Source organism: Helicoverpa armigera, chromosome 27 (assembly GCF_030705265.1).
Source record: "Helicoverpa armigera isolate CAAS_96S chromosome 27, ASM3070526v1, whole genome shotgun sequence".
Taxonomy (NCBI): domain Eukaryota; kingdom Metazoa; phylum Arthropoda; class Insecta; order Lepidoptera; family Noctuidae; genus Helicoverpa; species Helicoverpa armigera.
Genome location: NC_087146.1, coordinates 361,363 through 386,914, shown reverse-complemented (window position 1 = coordinate 386,914; position 25,552 = coordinate 361,363). Strand labels below are relative to the sequence as shown.

The 25,552-nt window shown below is 38.8% G+C and overlaps 2 protein-coding genes and 2 non-coding genes across 4 annotated transcripts; 1 reads left to right on the top strand and 3 right to left on the bottom strand.

The window, feature by feature from the left end:
* Positions 1-2,212: 2,212 nt before the first annotated feature.
* On the bottom strand, positions 2,213-15,973 carry LOC110376182 (nucleolar GTP-binding protein 1). The gene is made up of 15 exons (XM_021334575.3): positions 15,814-15,973; positions 15,565-15,717; positions 14,946-15,067; positions 14,373-14,508; positions 13,788-13,889; positions 12,676-12,768; positions 11,821-11,970; positions 10,563-10,720; positions 9,885-10,026; positions 9,151-9,331; positions 8,527-8,636; positions 5,660-5,778; positions 5,064-5,197; positions 4,132-4,280; positions 2,213-3,186 (listed from the first exon to the last, which is right to left on the bottom strand). The coding sequence occupies exons 1-15, from the start codon at positions 15,859-15,861 to the stop codon at positions 3,031-3,033; spliced, it is 1,953 nt and encodes a 650-aa protein (XP_021190250.3). The 5' UTR covers positions 15,862-15,973; the 3' UTR covers positions 2,213-3,030.
* Positions 4,671-4,801, bottom strand: LOC135118986 (small nucleolar RNA SNORA16B/SNORA16A family). The gene has a single exon (XR_010277908.1). It is a non-coding gene; the product is annotated as a small nucleolar RNA SNORA16B/SNORA16A family (small nucleolar RNA).
* On the bottom strand, positions 6,246-6,376 carry LOC135118985 (small nucleolar RNA SNORA16B/SNORA16A family). Its single transcript, XR_010277907.1, has one exon. It is a non-coding gene; the product is annotated as a small nucleolar RNA SNORA16B/SNORA16A family (small nucleolar RNA).
* A 211-nt stretch (positions 15,974-16,184) lies between the features above and the next one.
* On the top strand, positions 16,185-20,195 carry LOC110376207 (presequence protease, mitochondrial). The gene is made up of 2 exons (XM_021334610.3): positions 16,185-16,365; positions 16,724-20,195. Exon 2 carries the CDS (start codon positions 16,760-16,762, stop codon positions 19,805-19,807), a length of 3,048 nt encoding a protein of 1,015 aa, XP_021190285.3. The 5' UTR covers positions 16,185-16,365; positions 16,724-16,759; the 3' UTR covers positions 19,808-20,195.
* The last annotated feature ends 5,357 nt before the right edge of the window (positions 20,196-25,552 follow it).

The window sequence follows — 25,552 nt, the reverse complement described above, 5'->3', positions numbered from 1 at the left end:
TTGATGAGAGTTCGATCCAGAGACGGGTCAGAGGAAAATTGTTGCATTTGAGACAAATTTTGGTCCGGTTTCGGTGAGCGTGAGGAACTTTTTTGCTCTGACATATTAACGTAAGTTTATTATGGTCAGTGCCGCCGACAGTTATAATATCAGCTAGGTAGTAGGCGGAGTCTTAGATAAGGACAGTAGATGCAGAATATTAGTCTGGGTTATATGTTTGTTTCACTCACTCGTGTACGGGCAGATTCAGACTCGTGGCCAGGCGTGCGCGCAGATAGCTGTCTTCTTTGTTCCTATATCTCGGTCTCACTCTCACGGTGTGGGCGGGGCCTGGTATTCGACGCGTGCGCTGTTGTTGTCTCGCTTGCGCACGTAGCGCTGTCTCATACGGACGAAGTGGGCGGGGCCGTAGTAGTCACAACGTTGCAACCACTAGCTCGTTATGTATTCCTGGTACACCGGGGGCCCAATTCTTCTAATTTTACTTAAGCAACGTACGATTCACGTTCGACTGCGATCCAATCCCGACTCGATTACGACTGAAACGTATGTGGCATTCCGCTATTTTTTCTTTGAAGTAAACGTTTTTATCCTTTTCTGTCATTCAATAACGAAACATTTTGTCTGCAAATGATTAACTATTGCAATATGTTGTAGAGCAAACTACCGTATAGACCAAAATCACCAAAATAGCAGACCAATCGCAAACCAATCAAATGTCAATCGAATACGATTGGTCTTTTATTAGTAGCAGAATGCCCGATATGGTTAAAACTGCTATTACGATCATATTGCGATTCGATTTTGAAATTATTAACTTAGGAGAATCGGGGCCCTGGTAGCTTGCACTCCAGATACCGTAAGATAGGTAGTAGGCGGAGTCTTAGATAAGGACAGTAGATGCAGAATATTAGTCTGGGTTATATATTTGTTTCACTCACTCGTGTACGGGCAGATTCAGACTCGTAGCCAGGCGTGCGCGCAGATAGCTGTCTTCTTTGTTCCTATATCTCGGTCTCACTCTCACGGTGTGGGCGGCGCCTGGTATTTGACGCGTGCGCTTGTTGTTGTCTCGCTTGCGCACGTAGCGCTGTCTCATACGGATGAAGTGGGTGGGGCCGTAGTAGTCACAACGTGGCAACCAGTAGCTCGTTATGTATTCCTGGTACACCGGGGGCCCGATTCTTCTAATTTTACTTAAGCAACGTATTCACGTTCGACTGCGGCCTCCCGACTCGATTACGACTGAAACGTATGTGGCATTCCGCTATTTTTTCTTTGCAGTAAACGTTTTTATCCTTTTCTGTCATTCAATAATGAATCATTTTGTCTGCAAATGATTAACTATTGCAATATGTTGTAGAGCAAACTACCGTATAGACCAAAATTACCAAAATAGCAGACCAATCGCAAACCAATCAAATGTCAATCGAATACGATTGGTCTTTTATTAGTAGCAGAATGCCCGATATGGTTAAAACTGCTATTACGATCATATTGCGATTCGATTTCTATTCGATTTTGACATTATTAACTTAGGAGAATCGGGGCCCTGACCAATCGCAAACCAATCGAATGTCATTGGAATACGATTGGTCTTGTGTTAAAACTACGTTTGATATCATTCAATTACAAAGATAATTATTGTTCTCTGTTGCAAATCCTATCCACCTATATCCTATCCTAATCTTCCTGCAATGCATGCTGCATTGTATGTACAAAAACCAATGTTATTCAAGAAGTCAAAAGAGTCGGCCTGCCAACTACAGCTTTTGCGCTAACCAAGTGTAAGTACCTTCAGAATTACATTCATCGTTGAATGACTGAATACATTTTTAGAAACCACTTTCTGATTAGTCGCAGCAGTTGCAGAAAATGTACAAATGACAGCTTTGTCAGACTCATGTATACCTAGATTATATCTGTTTCCTGTGAGAATTACTTACGCACCATACGTAATAATTGTCCAAATTGGCTGACTAGATCCAGAGATTTCCACAACGTTATTAGCTACTTCTTTTGTGTTTATAAATGGTCACACATCCACAACACAACCTTGATCAATGAATCTGTGCGGCTGCTAAGTAGTAATCCTAATTATACTGTCACGTGAAAGAATGCACCTACAGGATAAGTATTATTTTGACGATTCTATATTGCCCACGCAGACAAAGTCGCGGGCAACAGCTAGTAAAGAAATAAAACAATAATATTACGCTTAAATATAATTTATTTAAATTCAGCTCTATTACAAGTGGTTTGAGCAGTTACAGTGACAAGTTCCTGGCTTTTATTCTACAATAAGCCACACTGACTTTATATGATCGCCTTCGTTTAACGTACGGAATGGCGCCAATAGTTTAAACATTTCAATGTTTTTACTTAAATGGTCACAATCATAATCCCACATTTAGGAAATAGTTGGCAGTTACATACAATTTTCAAAATCAATATACTTATGTATAGTATATACTTATTTACATATTTGAAGGGTCGTGTGTAGGTTTCTTATAGAAATATAAATAACGATAAAGTTTATAATATTATAACGACACAAGCCTGTGAGGTTTGTTACTGTTTCACATAAAACTACTCAATGGATTCCGATTAAACTTGGCAGATATATAGTTTAGCATAAAAAGCCTGGAGGCTACTTTTTATACAGCTGGTTAAAAAATACTGATATTATTAAGCTCCAGTCCAAAAAAGGAGAGAATTAATCAATGTAATCTTACTTATATTATAAATGTGAAAGTTTGTGAGAATGTATGTTTGTTATTCAATCACGCAAAAACGGCTGGACCGATTTGATTGAAATTTGGTATGTAGATAGGTGTTACCCTGGATTAACACATAGGCTACTTTTTATCAATACACCACGCGGGCGACGCCGCTGGCGGAAGCTAGTTTACAATATTTGTACATATTTTATTTTTCTCAACACCAAAAAACTGCCACAAATCTTCAAAAACCCTACACACGAGCTCCACAAACGTACAGTTCTCCCTACAGCTCTTATATTGTCTATTTCTACCGTCTGTCTGTCTTGCCAACGCCGCGCTTGCCTGCGAACAGATGTTTGGGCATCTTGGTACCGATGAATCTGTCGGCCTCTCCTTTGAGACCCATCTTCTTGGTCTTCTTCGCGATGGCCACGTGAGCCAACTTCTTGGCTTTCTGTTGCATCTGTGGGTGAAATAATAGGAGTTAGATAATGTCATACTACCTATATTGACAGTGCGAGTTTGGATAGATGTACAACCCGTGCCGATAAAGAATGGGATTAGAAATCGCGACAGCTGTATTCAACTCTCGCTCATGTGCTATAGTGTATGAGCGAGAGGTAAATACAGCTGTCGCGATTTCTAATCCCATTCTCTATCGGCACGGGTAGTATCTATGTTATTCTTTCACGGGAAAATAACTGAATGAATTTTAATAAAATTTACAGTTATGCATCTGAATAAGACAAAAAAAAATTATAAAGCAAAATCGATTTCATTCGGCAGAAATCTGACACAGAACAGTAACAGATTTGGATGAAATTCGGAATAGAAATTGTTTAAAAAATGGCACGAATTTGCAAGAAGAGATACTTAACATGGTTTTTAAATAAAAAAGTGTCGTTGTCATGGGTAATGCGCGTCATGCACTACGCTTGCGCGCGACCATAATGACAATTATAATGTCGGCCGCGGTATGACTGACACACAGCAATATATACTGCAGACAGCTTCGAACGGGCCATTTATAAAGTTCGCGAAAAGTAGTGGTTGGATTTTGATGAAACTTGGCTGAATATAGCTTAGTTTCCAGGTTATCAAACTTTCTGGCTCCTGTCTACCCACAACAAGTACTAAAAATATTCTAATGTTAACCGGGACCAATCTTTCCCACTTGAAAAAATGGTAGGCAGATGATTTGAAGCAGTCCTCTCCATGGAGCAAATCATATAAGGGCGGAAACACTAACGTTCCTCGTCCTCCGAAGACCAGCATTTTGTTGACGCTTCCGTTTTACAAGTAGCGACTGCCTATCTGATTTTCTCAAACCAGGTTGTCAGACTACCCGTACCGACTGCCAAAGATGTTCAATGACAGTCCAAAGTCCTATATATCCTAGTATACTCACAAGAGGTCCTCCAACGCCGGTGGTATCTCTGGCAGGTCGGCTGACGGAGCGTCCGTCCTCTCCTCGTGCTCGCTTGGCGACGGGCGCGGAGCGAGAGCGCGAGCGGGAACGAGTGAAGTGAGCCTCTTTCGTGTCTGACATGTCCACTCCTGGGAAGAGAGAAGTTTTAGATGTTGAATTGTATGTACGTGTCATGTATACTACTAAATATAATATAATAAATATAAGAATATAAATATATATTATGTGCATGTAAAACTCGTTTTAATTTTAAGAAGAATACTGCGCAAAGCATTTTATATCATATTTCTTCCTTCAAGTTTTTTAGCTTGCAAGGTTTTCACTCTACAACCGCGATATATAAAAATTTACTGAAGATTTGGCATTTTGAAAGTTTCTAAGTTTGACCTGTATTTATTTCTGTTTCGCTGAACCGATCTTGATGCAGTTTTCAGCATAGTATTTGTCTAACTTAGAAGGCTTAAGTACATTATTGAAGTTGGTTTTATTTTTCTATAAAAAAGACTTTTGATTAAGAAAAATGTCGTTGTCATGGGTAATGCACGTCACGCACTGCGCATGCGCGCGACCTTATAACAACTATAATGTTGGCCGCGGTATGACTGACACACAGCAATATAAACTGTGGACAGCTTCGAACGGGCCAGTTAAACCACTCAGTAAATAAATCAATCAGAATTCTTATAACAAAGTGCGTACTCTGGTATACTTAATTCACTTTAATTAAAATTCAATTCAATTAAATAAATAAATAAGTTGAATTTGGAAGTGCTTAGTTACCAAAAACCATTTAACATTGGAATAACCCACTTCAGTCATCACATTCAATATATAACGACATTCTCCACTTTCCCCAACATTCTCCACTTTACCCATTATTCTCCACGTTCCCCAACATTGTCCACACATACCGAGTTTCTCCATCTCGTCCCTGAGCTTGTCGGTGGTGCGGTCCTTGGCTCTGGCTCGGCTGGTGCGCGGCATGACGGGCTTCGTCGACTGTTTGACGAGACGGGACTCATCCTTGAGAATTGCTTTCTTGTTGCTGTGAGTTAATATTATAGTAATTAGACATCATTGTATATTATAAAAAGCTCATCATCTCATCTCCCGAGCCTTTTCCCAACTATGTTGGGGTCAGCTTACAGTCTAACCGGATGCAGCTGAGTACCAGTGCTTTACAAGGAGCGACTGCCTATCTGACCTCCTCAACCCAGTTACCCGGGCAACCCAGTACCCCTTGGTACTTACAATTGTTACATATGTATGTACTACTAAATAAGTACTTTTAGTACTACCAGTTTTTGCTCGAGTTATATTGAGAAAGTTTTGAATCGTTATTCATGTGAAGAATCTTACTTTCTACTACTTACTTTCCTAACATTGTTTTTACTTAGAAAAGCTAATAAACAGTAACGAACTGCAATTTCTGTGTGAGAAAAAATGCCAGCAATGGACTCGGACCACATTTGTTTGCGAACAATAATATTATGGTGTAAAAACTCACCGTATCTGCCTGGCCAGTTCCCGGATCTCCTTCATGGTGTCGTCGAGCTCGATCTTGGGCACCGCGTACATGCCTCCCTCCGCGCGCAGCTCCTCCTCCTTCTCCAGCTCAGCCAGTTTCTGTTCAACAGAGTAATGGTTATTTATGTAAACTAATATTATATAGGTGAAAGTTTATGAGTATATGTTTTCATTTATTATTTATTTATTTAAACTTTATGCAACAAAAATATTACATAGGCGGACTTAATGCCATAGGCATTCTTTCCAGTCAACCTTAGGGTAATGCAGAGAAAACATGGTAGGTGCATTGTGTAATATTGTGTCCTATCTATCGCATTATGTTAAGATAAACCTGTAATGGTAGATTACTCGTGTAAATAAATAAATTTTAAATTTGACGACCTCGATGGCGCAATGGTCACCATGCCGGACTGCCGAACCTGAGGTCCCGGGTTCGATTCCCGGTTCGGTCGACATTTATGTGAAGAGCATGCTTGTTGGCCGTGGTCTAGGTGCTACTTTTTATCAACACACCACGCGGGCGAAGCCGCTGGCGGAAGCTAGTTGTTCATAAATATAAGGTTAAGTGTAGTTGTCATGGGTAATGCACGTCATGCACTGCGCATGCGCGCGACCTTATGACAACTATAATGTCGGCCGCGATTTGACTGACACACAGCAATATGTACTGCAGACAGCTTCGAACGGGCCATAAATCCTTACTAATATTATAAATCGGAAAGTGAGTTTGTTTGTTTGTTTGTTTGTTCCGCTTTCACGCCGTAACTACTGAACCGATTGCTTTAAAATTTTGCAGACGTAAAGTTAGAAGTCCGGATTCAATAATACGGTACTTTTTATCCCGAAAAAAATAGATATTCCCGAGCGAAAACAAAAATATTGTTTGCTTGATGGATGGATTGTAGATGGCGCTGTGTGTCGTTTAAAACAAGGTAATATATTGCAAACGAATATAAACATGTAAATTTAGAAGCTAAATGATACGATAATTAATCCCTATGCTCTATGTAGCGTGTTCCCGGGTTTCCAGTGCCCAAAATCTGCATGTTTTTGCTCCACAAGGGAAAACGTATAATATAGTGTACCATTCAGTTTTGGTTTAACAACTAATCGTATCCAGCGTTACATCGCGCTTCTTAGATTTTTCCGTGGGAATGAGAAGTTTTCTTATAGTTGTGATTTACACCGCAGTATAACCGAATTCCACGCGGGCGAAGCCGCGGGCGGAAAGCTAGTAAATTATAAAGTACGCGAATTAAATAGGAAATACGCGAACAAAATGTATGTATTATGAATTATTGTCATTTATTTATTTTCAAACATATTATTTACATTTTTAAATATTAAATATAAAAATAAAAAACATTTAAAAATATAAAAAATAGGTTGCCACCGATATCGGGCACAGGGTCCAAGGTACCGGTGGTTAGGGTCCCAGAGACAGAAACCTCCTCACAATACGTGCCGTATCAAGGAGTACTGCCTTCTGAATCAGTCCCTTGATCCAGCCGCCCAACGAGAGCCTCCTGAGGTGTTCGTCGAGGCTCTTGGCTATTAAACCATTGGCCGTAACGACAATCGGCACAACAACAGCCGTGTCGACACTCCACATGGCGACAACCTCGTGCGCTAAGTCGAGATACTTTATTTGTTTCTCTTTCTCGGCTTTCACAAGGTTCTCGTCATGCGGAACGGCGACATCGACTATCATCGCGCGGCGCGCTAATCGATCTATCACCACAATATCAGGCTTATTGGCTACAATAGTCCTGTCAGTGATGATAGATCGATCCCAGTACAACGTGATATGGTCCTTTTCGAGAACTGGGTCGGGCGCATACTTGTAGTACGGTACCTCAAGATCTACAAGTTTGTATTGCAGAGCAAGCTGCTGGTGGATGATCTTGGCCACTTGGTTATGCCTGTGCAAATATTCACTGTTAGCCAAACGAGAACAACCAGATATAATATGTCTGATAGACTCACCCGGATGGTGACATGCCCGACATATGTCAACCGTCCCGTCTTTCATAATATACCTCCGGTAGTTATTCGTCAGGATAACTTCGTCCATAATGGCACATACAAACCCTTCGGTTTCTCCAAACAAGTCACCGAAGCGTAGCCAAGCTACGGACGCATTGAAGTCTACATCGGGGCCATGAAGAGCCCCGAAGAAGCGTCCGTGTAGCTGTTTGCTCTGCCATACTTCCTTGCGATCATGGGTAGTTAGTACCACAGGTCTGCGCCAGTTCTCATTTGCCAACGATAGCATCTACGACAGCTGAATCGTTCAAGAGTACAAAGCTCTTAGGTACTGCTGTAGTGCGCTTGCGTCACTCAGATGGTTCTATGCAGTATGCTCGTGCGCTCATCGACAGCGGGTCGATGGATTCGTTGATCACAAACGAGTGCGCACGTTCATAGTATTATGAACATTGTTTGTAAGTTTTAGGGACAAACAACTCTGAACTAAAACACATAAATTAAAAATAGATCCGATTGCCTTTCGACCATGTCCAATGTCACTATTTAGAAGAATTCGAACGTAATGCGATACTTTTTAATGCAAAATATGAAAATATGAATATACTTTCGAACCCGAAACCCGAAATATTTTGGACATCAAAAATACATACTTAAAATACTTTGAAGAATATTATTTCCGCAATCGATAAGATCACGCCTCATACCGAACGAAAACATAAAAAAGCAATTTTATTTGTAATTTTCCGTTACCAGTCGAAGCTTATCAGTTACAAAATGTTGATTTAGTTATTTTGGTTTTTGAAGTGTATTCAAGGTCCAAGTGAACAATTTTTTTGGACTGAAACTAGTACTCACGTCGAATATATCTGGATCGATATAGTCCGCGATGTTGTGTCCCTCCCAGAACTCGGGGATGGGGTCGTGACGCTCCTCCTCAGGGATCTCCGCGTAGTTCTTCTGTAGGTCTGTGAGGAAATATATGAAGTTTATTAATTATGTAATAAACATTCATACAAAATAACAATATTACAGAGAAATATTCACACTAATATTATAAACGCAAACTACTTAAACGGATTTTGATGACTAATAATATAGTTTAAAATATATCAGAATAAAATATAGGTAAGTAGTTCCCCTCTGACGCGAGTGAAACCGCGGCTGGAAACTAGTTAATGTGATGAGAGGTTATAAATACGTATAACAAATGTAAAACTGTACATAACTGATGTAAAACTTAGTAAAACAAATGTAAAACTTAGTAAAACAAATGTAAAACTTAGTAAAACAAATGTAAAATTTAGTAAAACAAATGTAAAACTTAGTAAAACAACTGTAAAACTTAGTAAAACGTAGTAGTACAGGCCAGCTGGAAGAGATTTCTTATGAAATAAGCTGTGCCTTTGTACTATCTGCTCTATTTTTCTTCTTGTCTGAATTTTGTGTGTGTACATAAACTGTTCAATAAATTAAACTCACCGAGCACATAATCATCTCCCTCTTCGACCTCTATATCTCTCTCCAGCTTCCTCTTGCGGCTGAGTTTCTCGGCTTGCTGCTGCTTCTTGAGCGCTACGGATGGCGGGATGACGGGCGGCCGCGCCTTGCCGTCGCGCGGGGACGGGACAGCTACGTGCAGGCGGTTGAGGATGCCGTCCACCTGGGAGATCATTACAACTTTTAAAAAAGCCTTGTAATTTTTGTGTGTATTTATAAAAGGTTGTTTTTCTAATGTAAAAACTATTATTTAAAACTCACACTAATATTATAAAGGCGAAAATTCAGAATTTTAGTGAAAAAAAGTGTTTTTTTTTTAAATTTATTTGTATTATAATTTGAAACAATGTTGAATTGCATAAGTTGTAATTAAATTGTAATAGACAGCTGTGTTGCTGGGAAGTTTGTTCTTTAGCAAGTTCTTCTTTCGAGCCATAACATTCGTGCTGTCCTTTTGTAAATTTGACGTGAAAAAGTGCTAAAAACTAGCCTGGTTTTTGACTTTGGTATTGTTTTACAAAATTATTGTTTTAAAGATTATCATATTGATTTCTATGAACATTGCAGTATTATAGCTTACGCATCAGAATAAAGACAAAAAGGCTACTGGACAGATAAAAGAAACTATTAGAAAACTACACCATCCCTGGGATTCATACTGTGCATCAGCTAGTTTTATACATACTCCTCTGTGCCCACTAACCACTACAGCATACCTTCTTAGTCCTCATCTTCTCCGTGACCCTATGTCCCAGCAGTCGCTCGCAGGCTTCGATCTTCACCTCCTGCACGCCCTCCTCCGTGATGGTGGACATACGCATCACTGGGACCACTGACAAGTCTGAGTTGGGGTCCGCACTGAGGAACAAGTAAAGTTAAGATATCAATGATCAAGCACTGAGGGAACAAACAAACGGGTTAAATATTTGTGACCAAAAATGATAAGGTGTAACTTCTATGAACACAATTTTTTTTTTGTTTGTCCTCTAAAAGCTCCGGAACTATTAGATCAATTACATTTTTTTTTTCAAAAAGGAGGCACTTTTTTTATTTCAAATAGACCTTCGCAGGATCTTATGAAATGTGACACTAAATGCACAGCTCCAAAAAGTTGGTCTCATGGAGGATAGCCTTCAAGAAACTCCAATTCTTTGTTGGACCGTAGTAGTACCCCAGGGACCCGTGCGAAATCGCGGGAAACAGCTAGTTGTCTATAATACCAAAACATCACGTTTATTGTATGGGAGCCCCCCTAAATATTTTATTCTAGTTTACAGTATTTTTGATGTAGCGCCTAAAGATCATCATCAAGATCATCTGCGAAAATTGCACTGTCAAGCTATCACGTAACAGGTACCTGTTTCGTGGAACCATAAAAATTAAAACAAACTCACTTGACAAGATTGCCCTTAGAACAAGTGGTGACCAGGTCTTCAATGAGCTGCCTCTTGGGAGGCGGCAGGTCCTCGGGTTTGGTCACATCCATCTTATTCAGCACCACTATCAATGGCTTGTTGCTGAACAGTGGCTTTATGCTCTCGAACAGGGAAATCTGGAAGATAAACACAAACCTATATAACAAAAAATCTATAAAATCTAGGTACCATACTAATATAATAAAGAGGAAACATTATTTTCTTTGTTTGTACACTCAGGGCTCCGAAACTGATGAACCGATTTGAAAGATTTTTCCACTGTAGGGAAGCATCTTCAGGAAACCTGGACTATAAAATCTGACATCACCAACCCGCATTGAGCAAGCGTGGTGATTAATGCTCAAACCTTCTCCGTGTGAGAGGAGGCCGCAGCCCAGCAGTGGGACAATAAAAAGGCTGTAACAGTAGGGAAGCCACAATAGCTCCAGTTAACATAGGCTATATTTTAATCTGGTACGGGAAGTCGAAAAGTCGTGGTGGCCTAGTGGGTAAAGAACCAACCTTTCGAGTATGAGGGTGTGGGTTCGATTCCAGGGTCAGGCAAGTACCAATGCAACTTTTCTAAGTTTGTATGTACTTTCTAAGTATACTTAGACACCAATGGCTGATAAAAAGGTGAAGGAAAACATCTTGAGGAAACCTGGACTATAAAGTCTGAAATCACCAACCCGCATTGAGCAAGCGTGGTGATTAATGCTCAATCCTTCTCCATGTGAGAGGAGGCCGCAGCCCAGCAGTGGGACGATAAAAAGTCTGTAACAGTAACGGGAAGTAGATTCCACGACATGCGGGTCTTCTTATCGAGTGAGCTGCACCCAACAAGGCCCAGTGTCAGAGCCTTTTCAAATGCGCCTGACGTGGAATTGTAAAGACTGCTTCCAGGCCCGAGGGTTTTAACACCGCCAACTTCCACAGACTCCGGGCTGCTTTGTGAAAGAAAACGATTTTTTCCCATCCCGGGAATCAGCATTTGCGCTATGCTACTACTAGACCAACGCTGTGAAACAGGGAGGCAGGCGGGCGAAACCGCGAGACTCAGCCAGTACAGTACATAGTTATCGGCACGGATAATGAGCTCTCGGCGGAAGAGTGGGGACCGCTAGGCACACTGTTCACTAAGGTAATAAACCAATAAATCACTTCTGCGCAGGTGAAGGTCAGGGCTCAATATCCTTGCCGATGATTATAATAGCCTAGATTCGGAGATGGCACTGACCTGTTCCTCAATGCTGTGTCCGCACTGCTCGCTGGGATCGATGAAGTAGAGCACGGCGGCGCGGAGGTGAGCCAGCGCGGTCACCGCCTGCATCTCGATCACGTTGCGCTCCTCTAGCGGGTGGTCTAGGATACCCGGGGTGTCTATCACCTGGAAATTCAACGTTTTATATAGGTATAGAAAATAAGGTTTAGGGTCCGTTCACAGAGACCGGAACCGATCGGCTGCGTGAGCGCAAGCATGCAATCGGAGTCAAGCGTCTGCAAGACCGAGAAAAAGTACGCGATCGAAGCTGGTCTCCTCTTATTATTTCACTCCAAGCGCAAAGTAAATAATGAAGTGTACAGGAGAGTACATAACGAAAAGCTTAGGGAAGTACCTACATAAGGGAGTATACAACACCTGAAGTGCTTAGAAGGAATACGTAAGGAAGTACTTAAAGTGAGCAAAAGACATAGAGAAAGTATACAGGAATGAATTTTAAGCAGTGCAAAAAGACTGGTTGTCCAGAATCATTAACAGAACATATCTGCATCATGAGTATTTTTTTTATCCGCCCTAAAATCAGCAAAATATGGATACTGACTATTTTGACGATGCTATGACGACTGTGAACGTACAATTGGTTACAAAATAAACACCTTTCGCTATCAATAACTATTCTTTTTTGTACTAAAACATAACAAAATAAAAATATACATATCTATAAAACTTATTTAACTATAAGTTGACAAAGGTTGAATACATACAACGTATGAGTTTCAGAATAGTTTTTATCGTTCTTTATCAGCGATTTATCGGCATTTCAGGTAAAACTGAAAATTGTCGACAAAGATAGAATGTGTTGTTACTGACCTGCCATCTTAAATACTTGTAGTCGGTGTGTCCCACATACAAACTCTTTGTGGTGAAAGCGTACGGCTGCACTTCTACGTCGGCTCGAGTTATCTGAAAACATCATACTTGTTAACTTGGCGAGATCAAAAATAATAGTTATTTGTTATACAAGAATACAAAGTTGATTTTTAACCGCGGGCTCAATTTTGATGACCGAGCAAGCGAAGGATTCTAAAATTGAAACACTCGCTACGCTCGTGTTTCAATAATTAGAATCCTGAGCGATAGCGAGGGAATCAAAAGAGCACAAGGTGAAAAATCTTTGCACTCGAGTGCAACACGTAACTTTTCATCCCACCTCATCGAGGAAATTACTAAATGCAAAAAAAAACAAAATGGCGCGCACATACGAGTATCAAATTAAAAAGATGTACCTATTAAAGTTCATATATTTGAAAACTCACTTTAAAAATGTAACGACGTTAAAAATCTGTGTAAAAACAATAATAAAAAATAATTAATTAATTGAATAATTATTTTAAGCAGTATTTTATTTGTTTAATATGTATTTGTTTGAAAAGTCTTATCGAGATTATCACAAATGGAGTATTGCACACGATGTTCTAAATTCAAATCACTTTGCCGCTCTAGAGGATAAAAACGACTTTTGCGCTCAGATATCGAAGGGTAAAACTACTCTTTCCGAGATGGCGGGTTGAAAATAACATTGTCATATTTTGATATTCATTTGGTAGAGCATCTTAAAATAATGTCACTTTCATATATCATTTTGATAGAATAATTATTTTTTTCTTTTTATTTATAATTTATATCTCGTTAAACTGTATATGAAAAATCTGTGACGCCATAGCTTGCGATTTCATGCATATTGCAGAGAGAAACCATTTATGACAGTTCTATAAAAGTAATGAATTTGACTCGAAACATTTCTAACCCATAAAATTAACCAAATATGTGTTTGAAAAAAAAAACAAACACTGTACAAAATCAAATCTATTTTGATGAAATCTCGACTTTATCAATGTGTTTAATAAAGATGAAGCCTCCCGTGCGAAGATGGGGAGGGTCGCTAGTTTCTAATATATTCTTAAGAGTTGGGAAGAGCTTACCTTGTTAATAAAGCTGGATTTGCCGACATTAGGGAACCCGCAGATGATGATAGTACGAGTGTAAGGGTCGATGGACGGCAGACGCGACAAGTGTTGACGGACCTGTGACGAAATACTACAATTTAATATAGGATTGACTGATTTTACTATACTAATATAATAAAGAGGGAACAGTTTATAGTTTGCTTTTACTGCAAAGGCTCTGAAATGACTGAACCCATTTCAAAATTTATTTCACTGTTGGGAAGCTATACTATCCCGAGTATATTTCAGTAAGTATAGTAGTTTATTCTAGGTTCTCAGTTTGGTTATGCGCGATTATCTCACGTTTGGCTTTACAGATTTTAATGCGGTTTCAGCAGATTATTTGTAAGGTGTAGGGGAAAATTTTAGGTATAATATGGAACTCAGTTTTATTTTTTGGAATTTGCTGGCTGTTTTTGAGGTGGTACAGAATATAAGCACGACATGCGGCGTTCATCATCAGCTCCATCTCCCGAGCCTTTTTTCCAAGGTACAGAGTTATTACCAATTTTATGTAAATTAAACAGCTTTCTTATAAAACCAATATTCCCAATGCTATACCTGTTCCAAGTACGTAAGGTTGGCTGCCTGTCTCTTCATGATGGTGGCCATGCGACCCAGCGCTGCTCGCTTCAGCTGCTTGCATCGGTACAGCGAGTCTCCGTACTTCAGAAGACGGACATAGTCTTTTGCTACACTGTGAACAAAAGAAGTGTGTTTCGAAATACATTGTAAATGAATAGGATAGAAGTGGTCAAAGAGAGAGAATATAGGAATCTATACTTATATAATAAGGATGTTTTTTTTTGTGGAATAAAAGGCTTCAGAACTACTGAATTGTCTTTCTAAAATCTTTCAGTCATTATGGTGAGTCAGATGCCAGTGAGTCTGCAATCAGTCTTACCTATTAATAGGTAATGGGTTGCCCGGGTAACTGGGTGGGGTAGGTCAGCTAGGCAGTGGTTAATGTAAGACACTGTTACTCAGCCAGTTAGACTGGAAGCCAACCCTAATATAGTTGAGATAAAGCTAGGCAGATGATGAAGGGCATTGTAAGACCACCAGCTTTTCATTCGTATTTTTCTAAAATAATATTAAATGTTCAGTAAAGTAAATGAATTTCATAACACTTACGTATCAATAAGATGCCTGGCGGTGTTGAGCTGACCGAGACCAAGCTTGTAGTGATCCTTGTCATACAGTACGTTCATCAAGTCTGCATAGAAAGGGTGAACATCGTCTAGTTTGGGGAATTCCTGTTGAAATTATAAAAAAAAAAACTTTGAATAACTTAATATAAGAAGAGAATTATCTAACACAAATCACATAGTTTGTTTAATCTAGTTAAAACCCATTGTTTGACAAAAATATTGTTGATGAATAAATTGTACTATTATAGGTTTCTATGTATGGTTGTTCTATTAACACACAAAAACTACAGATTGGATTTAGATAGAACTTGGTAGTAATACAGTTTATTTATCAAAATAACATATGGGCTACTTTTAGTCTGGGTGTCTGATGCTGTTTCTTCAGAACCCTGGTGAAACCGCGGGTGGAATTAGTCAATATTACTTTTCTTAATTATTGAAACTTTAAAGACACGTTATTAAAACAATGTTGCGCAATTTATGAAATCTCATCAACATAGCCTTTACTGTTTACTTAACTTAAATAATATTATTTTTGAACACTTCATAAGTAATTTATAATACAGTACATAAATACAGTAAGATAAATCACAGTTTTTTACCTGAATAATCCTAGAAAGACGATCATGAAAGTTCTGTTGGGTAAACTTCACTTTTCTCATATAAAACCCACGTATCCGGGATATTTTGTAATGTTTGTGAACAACTGTGGGAGTTTTCCTCTGTGTCTTAGACAATATAATGTCTATAAAGTCCTGGAACATAAAAATAAGGCGTCATATGTGAGGTTATAACACATGATGTAAATAAACTTAACAAAAAACACAATAATGAGATTTTTAAACATTTACCTTTGCTGTAGGCACTACAGCGATCTTTTTAAAGTTGTATAAACTCATTTTGGATTATTTTATTACACTTAAAAATAAAACGGAGCTCGGCATGAGCTCAACACGTAAACACGTGTTTTTAAAAGAAATAGAAACGTCAACGTCAAAACCAAAATGTTTCTGAATATGGCGTTGTTGCCATTTTATTTTGTGTCTTGAAAAACCTTAATTCTTTCCAGTTTTCTACTGATTTCTTTCTCTTTAGATTAATTTACCATTTCATATTTTTACGTTGTATATAAGTATATCATTTTATTATGTCCCGTATGCAAGTTTTTAATTAAAACATTGAAAATCGACTAAAATAAAATGATTATTTTACATGGTAACTATGATAGTTTATGTCAAAATCCCCCAATAGCAAATGGCATTGGGAGGTTATGCTGGATTTGTAATTTATTAAAAAAATAATGCCGGTTAATCTGTTGGAACTATTACAATAACAAGGATAAAGCATTTACAAAATATTTATAATTCCAAACTATTCAAATCTCGACGATATTCTGATTAATTGTAAGTAGAATTATATTGCATCATATTTCATTTGTTTTTCTCACTCAAATTCATACAAAAATTTGTTGTGACAATTCATTTATGATATAATTTTAAGTGTACGCACCGCCTTTGCCGGCTTTTAGCCTTTACTTATTTAACAGACAATTTAAATTGGACTTTTAAGTTCCCCTTTTCATTTTACTTAATCACATGACGAGATGTGCCGAAAATCTGACTTAACGCACAAAAATACAGTACAATAGATAAACTAAACAGGTTTTTACATTATAATCAATAATCAAACGCGACATTCCCATTTATTTATCACACAATAATCGCTGTCATAAAAATAGTGAGTGGTGTATGTGTATTTCAGGATATTTTGCAAGAATAGTACCGAAAAAAAACAAAAATGTATTCAAGACTTTGCAAGTTCCGGTCCGGCGTCAGCCACAGATTAACTCCATGCAGCAATATGTACAGCAGCGGCATTCTAAAAAAGAAGGACGCAGTGACGAAAGCACTGCAACCCGGGAAGACCATGCACGGCTTCCTCGTCACCGAAGTCGAACCCATCAAAGAGTATAACATGACAGCATACTTCCTAATACACGAAAAGACTAAAACAGAGTACCTGCATCTAGAACGAGATGATTCCAATAACGTATTCTCAGTAGGTTTTCGTACAACACCATTAGATTCTATGGGCACACCGCATATTCTAGAACACACTGTATTATGTGGTTCCGAGAAATATCCAGTCCGAGATCCGTTCTTCAAAATGTTGAACCGATCACTAGCAACGTTCATGAACGCATTGACTGGCCCTGATTACACGTTTTACCCATTTTCGTCACAAAACGAGGTTGACTACAGGAATCTGCAGAAAGTCTACCTAGATGCTGTATTTAAACCTAATTTGTCTAGGCTAGACTTCTTACAAGAGGGCTGGAGATTAGAACATGCAAATGTGGAGGACAAATCATCTGAATTGAGCTTCAAAGGTGTTGTTTACAATGAAATGAAAGGTGCATTCTCAGAAACAAGTTCATTATTTGGACAAAAGTTCATAAACAAAATCTTACCGCAGGGTACTTACGGCTACGTCTCGGGGGGTGACCCTATATGCATTCCAGAACTAACACATGAGCATTTAAGAGATTTCCATGCAAGGTACTACCACCCAAGCAATGCTAGAATTTATTCCTATGGCAATTTCCCCCTCGAAGCAAACTTAAAGTTTGTGAATGAAGCTTACTTGAGCCAGTATGAGTTCTTAGACCCAAAACACACAATAGTAAAACCTCAACTGAGATGGAAGACTCCGGAGAAAAGTGAAATAACATGCAGAGTTGATCAGTATGGAGTTCCCATTGAAAGACAAAATCAAATCGCCATAGGATATGTTATGGCTGACATTACAAACATTTATGAAACATTCATGATGATGGCTTTGACTGAACTCATGATTATTGGACCAAATTCAGCTTTCTACAAAAGTTTGATTGAGAAAAACATTTCTGGGGGCTACAATTCTCTCACGGGTTATGACAACCAGATTAGAGACACTTTATTTGTAGTTGGATTAAGAGATGTCGAGAAATCTAAATTTGCATTGGTGGAAAGTATTGTCAATCAGACATTACAAGATATTCGCGATAAAGGTTTCGAAAAGGATCATATTCAGAGTGTCCTGCATGGTTTTGAGTTATCAATCAAGCATCAATCACCAAAATTCGGTCTCAATTTACTCTTCAATCTTATGCCCCTGTGGAACCATAACGGGCCAATTCTTAATGCATTAAAAGTCAACCAGTTGTTAGATCAACTTAAAACTAATCTAATGGAACCCGCCTATGTGAAGGAAGTAATTGATAAATACTTCATTTCAAATAAACACAAATTAACCATGACTATGGTACCTGACCACAAGTTCGATGATGCATTCAATGCAGCTGAAGCCAAACTGTTGCAAAAGAAAGTAAAAGCGCTGACAGATAGTGAAAAAGAAGAAATATATAATGAAGGAATAGAGCTGTCTAAAGCACAGAAGAAAATACAGAATTTGGATATTCTCCCTTGTCTAAAGATTGATGATATTACTCTGACCAAAACAGCCCCGCCACTGAAACATACGGTCGCTGATATCATTCCCTTACAAATGTGTGAAGCTAACACTAACGGCGTCACGTACTTCAAGGGGGTTGTGGGAACTGACTGTTTGAACGATCAACAGAGGTCCCTATTACCATTCTTTGAGTATGTAGTCAACAAGTTCGACACGAGGAACTACAACTACCGTGATTTTGACAAGTTTGTCAGCAAGTCCACATCTGGACTCGGCTTCCTCTCCCATATTACGGAACATATTGACCAACCTGGCCACTACGAACAAGGGATATTAATCAGCAGTCACTGCTTAGACGAGAACCTGCCCAAAATGATGGATATATGGGGTGAAATCTTCAGCAAACCTGACTTCAGTAATGATGAAAGAATGAGAATGCTCCTTACGAACTATTGCTCAGCTTTAAGTAACGGAATCGTTGACAGCGGACATACTTACGCAATGCAAGCAGCTAGGGCCTTGATCTCTTCTGTAGACGAGTGCAAAGAGAGCCTTATGGGTCTCCAACACATAGTGAATATGCAAGAACTCCAAAAAAACAAGTCAATAGACGATATCCAACTCATAATTGATACAATCGGCCAAAAAATTCTAAAGGGCAGCAATTTAAGGACAGCATTCCATTACTCGAACACAAACACGCAGATTCACGATGTCGTTGATCATTTTTGCAAAAACCTTTGTGTGAATGTGGATCAGAAGGAAATGAACAGGATTAACTGGACTGATGCTAAGAAGATGCCGCAAGAAAACCGCGGCGTACACATCGTTATGAACATCCCTGTGAATTTCTGCGCTAAGGTCGTCCCGACTGTATCTTACACCGACCCTGATTATGCTAAACTGAGAGTGCTGTCAAGATTCCTGACATCAAAGTACTTACACCCAATAGTCAGAGAGCAGAACGGAGCCTACGGAGGAGGCGCAATGCTTACATTAGACGGAGTTTTTAACTTCTACTCATACAGGGACCCCAATTCCAGAGTGACCATGAATGTTTTCGATCAAACTGCAGACTGGATGTCAAAGAACGTAAAACTCATTGATGACCAAAACCTGTTTGAAGCTAAACTGTCTATCCTGCAGCAGATGGATCAGCCCATTGCTGAGTACATGAAAGGAATCGACCTGTTCCTCTATGGATTATCCTACGACATTTGGAAGACTCAACGGGAGCGAGTTTTGGCAGTTAAGAAGGAAGATTTAGCAGAAATGTGCCAGAAATACTTTAAGAATGACAAGTGGAGTGGTAAATGCGTTATTGGAGAAGGCTCGAAAGACCTCAAAGAGGGTGACGAGATTTGGGAAACTATAAGCGGACCTCAGCAATAATTTGGGAGTATATTTCGAAATAACTCGCAAGCAAGTGTCGGATTTAGTTCATATTGTCCAGTCCAGCTTTTGAGTGAATTAAATGAGAATTGCTATGCAGTTAGCAAAATAAGGTTGGATTTTGGATCGAATGAAAGTTTCCACGCTGTCTCTTGCGCTAGTTATGCAAAAAAAATATCAACAAAAGAATCTGGAAATGTTACTCAAGTGACAATATATTTTACATTACCTGTATAAAACGTTGTCCTCCGCCCAGTCGGGTAAATGTTGGTCTGTTATAAAATACAAGATATTTTGAGATTGTTTGTCAGAACAACTTATTGTTAATTTATTGCTGAGCATGTGATGTTTAGACTGTTGTTAATAAATATGTATTATTTTTAATTTCTTACTGAATTTTAATTACTATCCAAATTAATGAACCAACCAAGCCTATTTCTAGCTAAATTGGCTCAAGAAGCAGCTAGTGTTTTGCATGGAGCGACTGCCAATCTAACCTCCTGACTAAACCCAAGTTAACTAGACAACACGAAATCCTTTAGAAAGACTGGGCTCCGACTTTCGACCACTCGTAAGGACAGCCAAAGGGATAAATATGACTGTTGGAACCAAGAATTTGTGCTTTTGGAAACAACATACAGTTCTCCCCACATTGATGGTGGATCAACTATTAATTTCCTACCACAAGCAGGCGCATGTAGCCCATACCCTTACGCACCTCCACCGCACATTCATATCTGCCTAGCCTTCCCCAACTAAGTTTGGGTCGGCTTCCAATCTAACCGAATGCCAGTGTTTTATAAGGAGTGACTGCCCATCTGATCTCCTCGACCCAATTACCCGGGCACCCCAATACCCCAGACTAACTGGCTTCTAGCTATCAGTAACGACTGCCAAAGATGTTCAAATTATGACAGCCAAGTCTAGGTACTGTTAAGATCCCAAGAATTAATTTAATATATTTCTTGCTCCAATTAGTTAAACATGTCACTGCCGGAATCCTTCGACAACCCCGAAGAATATTTTGAAGAGAGCCTCAAATTCTTTCACGAATACCAATATCTGTTTAACTATCCAAATACAGACATACTTGTTCACAACGTTTTGGATAAAATAACAATACAAGATGTAGATACAGACGTTTTTAATGACAATTTTGATTTGAGTGCAAGTGACGATGAATTCTTGAAGATATTTCTTGCTAGACTGGAAAAGATGCAGGTTTCTTACAAGGATATTGATGAGAACTTGGATAGTGATATAAATGTGCCGATCAGTGCTAAGAAGAAGCATGAGATAATATATCTGGCGAGGGAGATCAAGGAAATGTGTGATCATGTCGGCTGTGATGTCGTTGTGGATTTTGGATCTGGATTGGTAAGATTTTATTCTATGTACAGACGCAAGTCACCTACCGAATCTGTAAAATTTTACCAAGCGAACATTAACCTTTCACTATTGTGATAAGGTTGAAAATCTATTGAAGAAGTTTGACAGATTGAGAAAGGTTGATCTGCTGTCGTCTGATACTAATACAGCTCCGAAACTATTGAACCGTTTTGAAAAAATATTTTCTGTTCAAAAGTTACACTCTTCCCGAGTAACATAGGCTATATTTTATCTCGCTATTATTTTATATAATTCGAACTGTATCGTTCCTACTACGATTTTTCTTATCAAAGATAAGTTGGTTTTCAGTCAAGTAAATCCTACTAATATTATAAACGCGAAAGTTTGGATGTATGGATGTTTGTTACTCTTCCACGCAAAAACTACTGAATGGATTTTAATGAAACTTTACAATAATATAGCTTATACATCAGAATAACACATAGGCTACAATTTGTAAACATATTGTTCGAAATACTAAACCTGCGCAGACGAAGTCGCGGGCACCAGCTAGTAAGTTTATATTTTGTGTACACTTTCAGGGCTACCTCGATCAACGGCTGTTTGAAACAACCAACTACAAAATATTAGGACTTGAATGTAACGAGAGCCATTACGTTGGCGCCAAAATTAGACAGCGGAAGTACCACTCCAATTCTATAGACAACGTGAAATATATTAAGCACACTGTAACTGAAAGTTCCCATAAAAATATCGAAGAATTTCTCCAAGATAAGTTTGGGGACCATAGAGGATTTTGTATAACCGGCCTCCATGCTTGCGCCGACTTGACGATAGACGCGCTCAATTTATTTCTAAGCATGGCCGATGCAAAGGCCATGGTATTAATGCCTTGTTGCTACCACAAAATGGTAGAAAATGGGGGTTTTTTTAAGAATTTTCCTTTAAGTGATTGTTTGAAGAATATTTTTAAAAGGTTTAAAGGAGAAGAGTTTATGAAGGTGCCCTTTTTGAGGTTGGCTACTCAGCCGCCGTCTGTAGACAGTAGATTGGAGGAGCTGGTGTTCAATTTGTTGTCAAGAGCTGTGCTTCAGCTGTTTGCAGTACGTCGTAAGTGTTATTTTTTTACTTATATTATAAAGAGGAATATATTTTTGTTTTTGAGTTTATCCATTACAAAATGGATAAACTCAAAAACTAGTGAACCTATTTGAAAATTTCTTTCACTGTTCGAAAGCAAAACTCTTTCCGAGTAACATAGGCAAAATTTTATCCCGGTATGTACAGTAGTTCCCCCGGGACGCAGGTGAAACCGTGGGAACACGACTATATCTTCTATCTTCTTCTTCTATATATATAAAAGTGAAACCCGCTTTCCGTTGTCACGACATAACATGAAAACGGCTTGACCGATTTGGCTGAAAATTAGAGGGGAGGTGACTTAGACCCGCGAGAAGGTTTTAGGATAGTTTTTGTCACCATCCGGCTACGGGACGCGGGTGAAACCGCGGGCAAAAGCTAGTTAATAATAGTTCTGTTCCAGTAGATTTCTAATTCTCTCCCCATAAGAATACTACACTACCCTTAATTAACATAACATGAGGTACTAGTTGCGGGAAATTGAAATTATACGATGTTTCTCTATTTTACAGGCAACTGCAAGTTAAAAAGAAATAAAAGGAAAGCGGTTAAAACTAAAACCATGGACAGAAATTTTGAAACTTACATCCAAGATGCTACTACAAACGGATTCACGTTATTGAAAAATGATTCTTCGGCTAACAGCAATATGGTTGAAAAACCCCAATTTTGTTTATCAGAACTTACGACATTCTGGAACGAAATACCGGAAATGACGTTCAAAAAGGCGGGAGTATTTATTCTTTTACAAAATTATATGCAGCCAGTGTTAGAGAACTTTGTTTTATATGACAGAATAGTTTACTTAAAAGAGAATGGTGTAAGTAATTGTGAATTTAAAAAGATCTTGAATGTCAAAACATCACCTCGATGCTTAGCATTATTAGCTTATAAATAAGTTCTAACATTAACATGGTTTAATTTTTCTATTTATTTTACTGCTTGGTGAAATAGCTTGGGTCTTCTGTTATTGTAGTCGCGAAGTCTCGGGATCGATTTCCGGGAGGGCCAGGCCAGACATTGCTGGGTGTTAAAAATTGTGGGTAAAAAAAAAGTCAAAGTAATCCAGAGTTTGGACGGTAGTGCCTGGAGAGTATGTAAGTGGATTGTAGTGCCTGGAGAGTATGTAAGTGGGTGATCGTGCCTGGGTAGTATGTAAAAGCCAACAGGCGAGCACGGCTCGCTACAATATTTTCTCTTTTCTCATTGTACTCTTATTTCTATCCTAGTCCTATTCTGACTTCTAACAAAAAGGAAAGTTCGTACGAATCGAAAAAAAACCTAATAAGCTAAAAAATCCGGTTCCCTTTTGCACACTGCACTACCAATTGTCTTTGGACTCCTCATTGCTGTCACGGCTGTCAGTGTCACTGTGTCAAATGTCAACGATGGCTGACTGATGGCTTGTTTTCCCGGTGGTTACGGGAATTTATTTATAAATAAATAATAACGAACTGCTTCCAGTGATTTTCACACAAACATGAATGATTTAGAGAATTATTGTCGTTTGTGCGCGGACTTAAAAGATTCTAGCGACCTGATAAACATGGAATCCGACATCGAGAGACGCCGAGAACTCGCGAACAAATTGGCACGATTTAATGTAGCTGTGAACTTTGATAATATGTTGCCTAAAACGGTATGTGTTGGGTGTTTGAAGTCTTTAGACTTCGCTTATGACTTTGTGGCTGCTGTAGATGCTGCTCAAGAGGCATTTACGGACTATATTTCATCACCAGATATAAAAAAAGAAAATGATAACAATGTCTTCTCAGAGGACGATACGGATGATTACGAAGATCTTTACACAAATTCCGAAGACGATATTACAGTTAAAGACGAACCATTAAACAAGGAGACTCTAGATAAGATTGAAATTATATTTAAACCAGAAATTGAGAATGCTGATATCAAACCTGAAAATGAAAAAGATCCAGCTAAGATCGTTTCATTAAACAAAAAACAATCGAGCCTTCATTCAAAAAAGGTTATTAAAGCTATAGAAATAATAGAGCAATCAGACTCTTGGAACAACTATGACTGGATATGTGCGTTCTGCGACCGATGTTTTCGGTCTCCGAGCGAGTTGAGAGTACACTCTATGCAGTACCACAGTACTTGCAATGCCTACAGATGTTTTGACTGCAAAGCGAGAGGGATACACATAGATAACTTCATCGCACACATTTGCAGACACAGACCGTCCCTTTTACTTACATGTTATGTTTGTTCAGTCACTTGTAAGTCTTTAAAAGAGTTGAAAAAACATAAAGCAAGCCATCTGCTAACAGACTACAGATGTATCGGCTGTAATATGACATTTGCATGCCAAGAACAGTTAGACGAACATGACATCAATTATTATAAAAACGCTGAAGCAAATATTTTGCTGAAAGTGCCAGAAAACGATGATCTGACTTGTGTATTCTGTCAAAAGACATCTAAAGCAAAGTTTCTGCTTAACAGGCACTTGTTAATACATACCGACCGTAAACGGGAGCATGTTTGTGATGCTTGCGGTAAAAGCTTTTATCATAAGAAGGAATTAGCACAACATAGCGTTGTACACTCTGACGCAAGACCGTTCCAATGTGAAATATGTAAGTTCACATTCAAAGTGAAGTCGGAGCTGAAAAAACATGTAACTATACACTTTGGGCCTAAACAGTTTGAATGTGAAGAATGTGGAAGGTGTTTCAGACTTAGAAAAATGTTGGTCACACATAGAGCAGTCCATAGTGAGATTCGACCATACGTTTGCACCCACTGTAACAAAGGTTTCCGATTCAGACACTTACTACGGCAACACCTATTATTACATACGGACATTAAGCCGTATACATGTAGTTTATGTCCACAGAAGTTTAGAAACTGGTCAAATTATAATAAGCATTCTAAAGAGGTCCATGGAGTAGACAATTCAAGGAGGCGACGGACAGCAGACGGACTGTTTGGTATAGACCCGGATACTAAAGAGGTGATATACCCTGAGAAGGATAAAGTCCTCGAGTGGAAGAAGAAGATATTGGTGAAAGAAAAGACAGGCAGGCCGAGGAAGGACTTGGACTGTGAGGATCATATCACTGAGACCAAAAGCTGAGCTAATAATACTGGCTGAGTTGAATTGTGTACAGAAACTGTGATTAACCAACCATGTACAATTGACTTTGATTTGATGTTTAAACTGGTATCTAGGTGTATATCCTAAAAATATCTGTATAATATGGATATGCAGCTGATTCTCTCAATGGTTTA

Bases quoted from the DNA above. Each gene is read 5' to 3' on its own strand.
- LOC110376182 (XM_021334575.3), bottom strand. From the start codon at position 15,861: ATGAGTTTATACAACTTTAAAAAGATCGCTGTAGTGCCTACAGCAAAG. The intron at 14,509-14,945 runs GTAAGTGTTATG...TTTTGTTCACAG, and splicing joins GCCAGGCATCTTATTGATAC to TGTAGCAAAAGACTATGTCC. The intron at 5,198-5,659 runs GTGAGTTTTTAC...ATTAACTCACAG, and splicing joins GAACTGGCCAGGCAGATACG to CAACAAGAAAGCAATTCTCA.
- LOC110376207 (XM_021334610.3), top strand. From the start codon at position 16,760: ATGTATTCAAGACTTTGCAAGTTCCGGTCCGGCGTCAGCCACAGATTA.